The 8594-nt window shown below is 37.7% G+C and overlaps 1 protein-coding gene across 1 annotated transcript; it reads left to right on the top strand.

Annotated features, from left to right (window-relative positions):
* The first annotated feature begins 3666 nt into the window (after window positions 1-3666).
* Window positions 3667-5279, top strand: rgs5b (regulator of G protein signaling 5b). The gene is made up of 5 exons (XM_067605289.1): window positions 3667-3811; window positions 3927-4016; window positions 4122-4183; window positions 4287-4450; window positions 4560-5279. The coding sequence occupies exons 1-5, from the start codon at window positions 3768-3770 to the stop codon at window positions 4734-4736; spliced, it is 537 nt and encodes a 178-aa protein (XP_067461390.1). The 5' UTR covers window positions 3667-3767; the 3' UTR covers window positions 4737-5279.
* Window positions 5280-8594: the final 3315 nt, after the last annotated feature.

Genomic DNA, 8594 nt, shown 5'->3' with positions numbered 1-8594 from the left:
GAGTGATGTACAATACCTAATTTGATACACATGTGTTTATTTTGTGTGTTATGTGAGATTTTAAGGCCAAAAATAAGACTTTTTATGTTAAGAGTTCTGTTGTTAAAACTGAGCAAAATAAATTGTAAAATACTGTAACTCCAGTCTTCTCTCTCATTGTATCCATCATATTCTGTTTCTCTTCTACAATCTTGTTTTTACATTCATAGACTGATGGCAGGCGCTGCCATGCAAGGTGCCGACCTGTTCATCAGGATCTAATTTAATGCACATTTACACACACACTTACACACTGCTGGTGCAGCCATCGGGAGCAATTTGGGGTTCAGTATCTTGTCCAAGGACACTTTGACATGTGGACTGGAGGAGCCGGGAATCGAAGTGGACGACCCGCTCTACCTCCTGAGCCACAGTCGCCCCAGCTGCCCCCATATAGTTGCTTTCCCCTTTATACTGACAGCGTTATTTAGGTTGTATCTTTTCCTTACATTTCCTTAAATCAACACACATCATAGATCAAGGATGTAAAGATTTGAATTGATTTTCACTTTTTCACTTGAAGCCAAATAAATGCCACTCCCTGAATAAATGAGTGATCCTGCATCTTCACAGAATCCACGTCATACTGTTGGATGTCCCATTTGTGGGCATTTTCTTATGGGAAGTTCCTTTCTTCCTATTAGGCCTATAAGACAGTGTTTCAGTAGAAGAGGCAGGAGAGCAGCTCATTATTTTTAGGCTGAAGTGACCTGGTGCAGACATCCAGAGTCGTGTATTAGACAAAACAGCCAGTTAGAGGGCAAGTATTGTTCAGGGCTGCCGGCGGAAGCTGGCTCAGACACTTTCAATGAGCTCTTTTCCTTTTCATCCGGCACCTTTAATTCTCCCTTCCCGTCCATTTTCCTGTAAACTCACTGAGAAGTAACCCATTAGCAGATTTTAGTGTTAGCTGGCTGTCTGGAAGTCTAAATATAGGTTTTTTTGGATTCAACGAACAATAGTTTTCTCGACTTTGAGGATATTTATGGGCACAATTATTTATTCTTGGTCATAGAAAAGACAGACAGAAATGATTGGCCAGACAGGGAATGTGTAGTTCTTCCTTATGACACATACAATATGAACACACACATTATTGTTACTCTGCGGACCTTCATTGACTGTAGCAAAAGTTATTCCTCCATTGAGGAAAATATTAGATAGATATATTTTGAATGATAAAATAATAATAAAGAACTAAATAAAGAAATGAATTGACTTTTGGACCCACAGGATAATTGTTTGGCTATAAAACAGTAAAATTATGTTGGGTGAGCTGTTTGGGGACATCTAATAAACATTTTATTACTTACTTACTTACATACTTACTTAATTATTTACTTACTTACTTACTTACTTACTTAAGCCCTTTGCTCCTCCACTTCACTCAGTTGAGCCCACTCCCAGACATTTCTCCCTGGACACCTCTTGCTGTTCGAGCTGTTCCTTTGGGGTTCCAATACAGGGCTTGTCAGGTGATTTTTGTGGCAGGTTTACTGAGGTTGTGTCTAACTCCAGTTTCTCCTTCGAATTTAAAAGTCAACTTTATCCTGGCTTGCTCTTCTCCACAGGTCGACATTGCTTACTTTGTCTCTCCACCAGATGTTTAGTATTCTCCTGAGGCAGGTGTTAATGAATGTTTGCAGCCTGTTTCTTGTATGTTTTGTTGTTTTTCATGTCTCTGATCCATACAGCATCACCTGCTTCACATTGGAGTTAAAGATGCATATTTTGGTATTGATTGAGATGTGTTAAACACCACCCTAGCCATACTGATCCCTCTTTTTGTGTCGGCATCTGTCCGACAACACTGCCTACGTATATGAATGCTTCTACCTCCACTAGGGCAGTGCTGTGTATGAGGATAGGGGTTGCTGGTATTGGAGTGGATCTTCATCATCTGTGTCTTTGCTGTATTGGGTGTAAGACTACGTTTTGTCGCAGCTTGTGAGAGTCTGTCCGTCGTCTCCTGCATTTGTATCTGTGTGTGTAGAGGGAGAGTTAAGTGATAATAAACAAATAAACATTTTATGCTCTTTATGCTCTTTTGTATTTTGTATTACTGTTTAATCGTCTTCTACTGTGCTTGACTATGGCTTTTTTCCATTCTTAATTGTGTGTTTGTTTTGTAGTATTTTCATCTTTATAATGTAGTGCTGTGATTTTCTACTCTGTTTTATATGATGTCTTGTAATGCAAGATAACATATGCTTGTAATAAAATCTTTTCTGTATAACAGATAATATTAATGAATAAATAAGCAAGAAGTTCAGAAAATAAACTGCTTGTAGAATTATTTTTCAAGAGTTTAAAACTCAGCTAATCTACCCGATCAGGAATGTGTGGGTGCAGTTAAATCAGATTTCATTGACACCATAATGTAACAAACCCACAGCTGTCATCAAACTTTGATTTAAATATTGCAAAATCCTTATTAGTGCACGGAAATATGAAAACTTATGTTTTTCCACCCACTTCCGACAAGAGAGAAGAGCACTGAGGAAACAGCACAGACAGAAATCTATAATGTGGTATAACAAAACTGTTCTAACTCTGGCAGAAAATGTTGTGTTCATGTAGGGACATAATAGTAAAAAGCTGACTGATAAAACATGTTTTCTACAGACTAAACCAAGTAGTTTTAATTTTCTGTGTTGTTTTAAATAAATGTTGGTGTGCAGTGTTGGAAAATAAAATACATTTACTCAAGTTCAGTTCTTAGGTATATTTTTGAGGTACGTGTACTAGTACTTTAGTATTTAATTTTATGCTATTTTATACTGCTACTCCACTACATTTCAGAGGGAAACATTATATATTATATTATATATTATAAGATATTCACACACAAAACATTCAGTATAATCAGCTTTTGAAATACAATGCATGGAATAAATGACTTGTTACTTGTTAACACATCAATAATAATAATCCAGTAATAAATACTAATATATCACCCTGAAATGGGCTATTCTTTTTTGCTTTTGACATATTAACTGTATTTTGCTGATAATACTTGTACTAAGATAATACAATACAGTAGATAATACTTTAATACTTTACTACTTTCACCTTTGCATAGTATTTAAGAGTAAAAGAGTATTTTTACATTGTGTTATTACTACTTTTACTTAAATAAAGGGCCTGATTACCATCCAGTCATTTTGGAAATCCCTGACAAACGTTAAGCAATAAACATTAAGTCATTCTGACATGAGAACATGTCGACAATAGTCGTGAGACTAACTTTAGCTTCAGTGAATGATAAGAACTGACAAAATGTCCCCAATTTAGGGGATTTTCTGTCCTTCTGAGAATGTATGGTCTTCTTCACAAGTATTGAAATACAAGACCATACATACACACAGACACACACACACACACACACACACACACATACACTCTCTCTCTGAGGGAGCACAGACATGTTTAAGAGCTGTGAAGTAATTCAGTCACGGTAAGTATCACACATTTTCCTCAGTAATGAGGAAGTAGTCTGGACGAAAATCAGGAGTCTCCTCATCCTCCCACAGGTCTCGTTTGATTGGCTGAGAGGCGTGATGTCACAGAGTGCACTACCCTATAAAAAGTCACTCTCGCACACAAGCGACAGACCAGCTCAGAGCTAACTCACTTGTAACAAGACGCTCTGTAAGATACTACATACCTTACAAGCAACTGTCAAAACCTTTGGAAATATCCACCAACGAGCAGGATAACATCTCATCATGTGCAGAGCACTCGAATCACTGCCTATCACCTGCCTGGAGAGGTAAGCTGACATTTATGTTGTGAACTTTCAAAATAAAAAAAGTAGGTTTAATTTCTCTCAGTTTTTATGTGTAACCAGATTGTTTGTGTAACATTTTAATTCTTTATTATTGCAGGGCAAAGGAGCTGAAAGCTTTGTTTGGAAGTTTACTGCAGAAGTCAGATCACAGCATCAATGGACAGTCAAAGAAAAGTGAGAAACTGAGGTAAGACACACATTCAACTTTTCTTTTGAAGCATACAGTATCTGAGTTTACAGTGCATTAAGGTGATTTTTAGAGTTTTTAGTAATTATATTTTTTTTATTGCAGATTTAATGTGGATGAGCCTCTGAAATGGAAGGAGTCATTTGAGAAACTGCTGTCCAGCCAAAGTAAGTAGATTCCAGATCACACCTGATGCCAATGTTTCGCTCTTTCCAGATGCTGAAGAATAACAGATGTTAACCGCCACTCTCTCCTCTTTTCTGTTCCCAGATGGACTGTGTTTATTCAGAGCCTTCCTCGTCTCAGAGTTCAGTGAGGAAAACATCGCCTTCTACTTAGCGTGTGAGGACTACAGGACAACTAAACCTTCAAAACTGGCCACCAAGGCCAAGAAAATCTATGACGAGTTCATCGGCTCTGATGCGCCACGAGAGGTGATTGTCAAATAACCAAAAAGTGGACACATTAGTTATGTGTTGATGAATGAATATGATGTTCTGTAAAAGCTTGATATTCATCTTTACCTCCTCTGTTCCCCTACAGGTAAATCTTGACCATGTGACCAAAGCGATCACCAAGGAGAACCTGGAGCAGCCCAGCCAGTCCTGTTTCAACCTGGCCCAAGCCAAAATCTACAACCTGATGGAGAAGGACTGCTACCCTCGCTTCCTCAAGTCCTCCACATACTTGGAGCTTAACAGAAAGGCCAAGACAGGCTAAAAGACTTTATTAAAAAACGAGATGTGATCACTCCTCAAAGGGACATAAGCTTACTGACGCACAGCGGAGACTGGAAAGGGTCCAGGTGGAACAAATACCTCAAGTGAAGGAGTTTCAGGCAGGGTTGTGGAGTTATTCCGGAGACCGGAGGTTCCACAGATCGGGGTCTGAGCTGGGAGCTGAAGGACACATGAAGCTGTGAGAAGAGATTGACACAGACTGAAAAGCAGTCTGCCTCTGAAAGAGACACCTGTACTGTACATACATAGAGCTGCATGAAGGGCAGCCGCAAGGGGCATGAATTATAAAATATACAGACAGAAAAGAGTTGCTTTCACACAACAAAACTACCACTGGGAGAGATGATCTCCCTAGCATAAATGTTTATTTATTTTCTATTTATTTAAAGTAATTTTTATGATGTGAATGTTTACTGTACAACCAGTTGGTAAAGAATGTGTATTTTCTATGTTTTTATCTGAAGGAATGCATGTAAAAAGTGAAAGCATTGAATAAAAGATGATTAATTTACAGAGACAAAAAGACTTACTGTTTTATTCCATGGAAAATGCTGTTGTAGGGAAAATGGAAGTGGTTACTGAAGTCATCAAAAATGTAGGAGGCAAAGGAACAAGAACTTGCTCATGTGCACTCTTATAGTTTCCAAACAATCTGTGGCCTCAGTGGTTCCAGTTCACATGTAGGTGACAAGATGACTCCTTTCCTCTGGAGTTGCAGTCAATGGAAGATTTGAAGCAAGTGTGTGCTCCTGTAACAGAGGAATAAATAGGATATTATAAATAGAATATTATAAATAGAAGAACTCTATTTCTGACCCTTGGAGAGAGATCAAGGGTGGGGTCATTTTGGTCAGTGTTCAGGTCTACAGGAATACAGTAGGTCTTGAATGTAGATAGAAAGACTACTTCTTTAAAGACACAAGGCCGACAGGTCACAACAGACAACATAAGACACACTACAACTACAATACTAACACTAACACACATTTCAAGAGGACATTAGTGTAGCTCAGGAGCTTACCTAGCCACTAAATTCTAAAAATGAAACAATATAAATACAACTTTAATTTTTTTAAACCAACTTGGATCTGAAATCCTGAAAGAAATAGTTGGACATTTTGGGAAACATACTTATTTGCTTTTTTGTAGAGAGTTTATGAATATGAAGCTACAGTCTGGAGACAGTTAGCTTAGCTTAAAGACTGGAAGCAGGGGGAAACAGCTAGCCTGGTCGAATGGTGAGCTTTAGAGGAGCTGGTATTCTGTTACCTTTGGATGGAGTCAGCCTAGCAGTTTCCCCCTGCTTCCAGTCTTTATGCTAAGCTAAGCTAACAAATGCAAATCTACTACTACAGGTTTGTATACTACCTAAGCAACCACTCACAGCCCATGAGTCACAGCAGCCTCCCCTCCCCTCTGTAGGCTTAATTTAACCCCTGCCTTCCCTCCATTCTCTTTGCCGTCCATCATCACCACCTCTTCACCACTCTCCTCACCGCTCTCCTCCTACACTCTCATACTGGAACAGCAGACTCCTGTTCAAACACTCAGCCCACTGAATTGGTGAGGGCGCAGTCATTAACACCGCTCTCACACTGATGGAAAATGACAGAGGCTACTTCTCTTCCCCGTGCTTCACACACATTGAAGTGATGTTCTAGACCTGGATGTACAGTAAATGAGATTAAGTGAAGAAACACTGACTTGTTTTTTTGGCTCTAATGTGTTTACCTCAGAGAACAGATGGAATTGACTTTTAAGTGTCACTTCTTCTTTGCGGCACCAGCTGATGTTACCTAGCTACACAACAGTGTTACTAATTGTGATGTACAAACATGAAATTCACTTTGGGTAGAGCATTCCGCTTTGTCAGATGTTCATGATTCATATTTAATTTTAGATGTGAAATATCTGTTCGCTTTGGAAAATGAAAGAGGCATGTAGAGACCTGATCAGGTGCGGCTACATGTGTGTGGGCAGAACTTGTTGTTTTTGTTTTTGGTGTAACTTGATATTTTGTTGTCATGAGAACGAAGTCAGGAAAGTTTTGAACTTCTGAGATAAATTCATACACAAATAATCACATGGACTGACAAAACTGAGATAATGTTTTTTGCTACTTGGAGGTTAATGGCTTCACTGCGGAAACAACCATTTGGGTCAACATAAAAATAAGATCAATTCAAGAATTGTTAAAGATTAAAGGAACAATTTTTCCATCACACTAAAAGCCTGACTGTAAGGTTCCTGTACTCTAAAAGAGAAGGAAATGAGTCTGTTGTGACGCCAAGCTATTCATTTTTGTGTGATGTGTGTGTAACTGCATACAGCTGGCTGAACAAAAGAAGCAACTATCACATGATAAAAAAAAACTTAAACTATAGGCCTAATTAGGACTACATGATGAGACACTGTAAGAGCTGTTTAGTTGTTAATTAGTAGTTAATTGATTTTCATGGTCTTAAACAACAATTTCTCAAACTATTTATTTTTTTGTCTTGAAGTTAACAGTTGACATTGACTCAAATTAATTTATTTGATAACCATATGTTGTTTAAATTGGAAAACTACTACAGCATTACTCAAAAAAATAATGAATACTAAAGTCTCGATTATTGTTTTCAGTAATTCAGAACACAGTGAATACAAGAGTCAAGCGATATTTAGGGGTTTTGTGGCAACATTTACAAGAAATAAAGCAGTTCAGATTTCATGTTCATGTTATTCTAACAGCTTGGAATCTGTCCAAACAATATCCACAAAACCATTTAAGTTATCAAATATAAGCCTAGTAACACTATCTGGGAAAACAGTCTGATAACAGTCTGACATTTTCAGGGGACATATTTGTTATACCTACAGTATGTAGTGAGCTGGACTGATGTAGTGAATGTATGCAGAGTGGAAGGTCTGTGTGACCAAACGGATTTCAAGTGTGTGCTGTAACTTCATGTGTCTACTTCTCCACTTCACAAACAAACTTCTCTTCAGTGTTTTCTGTTGTTAACTAAAAATAAATTAGAAAATTTAACAAAGACAAAAAGAATCAGTATGTAAAGGTTAAAAATAAAATCCTGGACTTTTTCTGTGAGCAGTTCAACTTCACTATTTTTAACTGCTGGACTTTCTACTGGCAAAAGTGCAAAAAGGGAGAAAAAAAAAATCCCCAGCCAAACCAAACCACAACACTGATACGCAACTGTAGACCTATGGTAACCCCTTAAAATAACACAAAGAAAATAATGAGGAAGTCTACTGACAAGCCGCGTACGGAGGAGGAGGAGGAGGATTTCTTCAATACTGATGTCAGTTTATGAGTACAGAAATATGCCTGTATGCTTTTCTTTATAATACAGGAAATCTAAATCCTTCCTTCCCATAACTACAGTAAAAAAAGGGCCTTATTGAAGCCATGAAATAGTTGCTTTTTAACTTTAAATGAAGTTTCCATCCAACTCATAAAACAAAGAATGATCTTAATAATTCTTTTAACCCTGGCACAAAAAATGACAGCTTTAAAATTAGATCTCATCACCTTCACCAGACACATTTTTGACAGCATAAAGATAAATTAAACAATAGACTTTTTGTAGCCAAATCAATTTCTGTTCCAGACTGGATCTTCAGTTCACTGTAATGTCTTCAGATTTAGCTATAATCACAAGTTCTTCATTTGCAGATTTGAAATAGTTATCACATGCTGGCTAGTCAGAAATAAAACATAATGTGTTTACATGATTAGCAAAAACAAATGAATTGAGTTTATTCCAGCACATTGTCTTCTACATAGTTTTCTCTGTGTGTCCGACACATGGATGAGCTGATAAGGGGGGAGAGG

This window comes from Thunnus thynnus, chromosome 12 (assembly GCF_963924715.1).
Source record: "Thunnus thynnus chromosome 12, fThuThy2.1, whole genome shotgun sequence".
In the NCBI taxonomy this organism is placed as follows: domain Eukaryota; kingdom Metazoa; phylum Chordata; class Actinopteri; order Scombriformes; family Scombridae; genus Thunnus; species Thunnus thynnus.
This window is presented reverse-complemented; position numbering and strand designations above follow the sequence as displayed.

Bases quoted from the DNA above. Each gene is read 5' to 3' on its own strand.
- rgs5b (XM_067605289.1), top strand. From the start codon at position 3,768: ATGTGCAGAGCACTCGAATCACTGCCTATCACCTGCCTGGAGAG. The intron at 3,812-3,926 runs GTAAGCTGACAT...TTATTATTGCAG, and splicing joins CCTATCACCTGCCTGGAGAG to GGCAAAGGAGCTGAAAGCTT. The intron at 4,451-4,559 runs GTGATTGTCAAA...GTTCCCCTACAG, and splicing joins GCTCTGATGCGCCACGAGAG to GTAAATCTTGACCATGTGAC.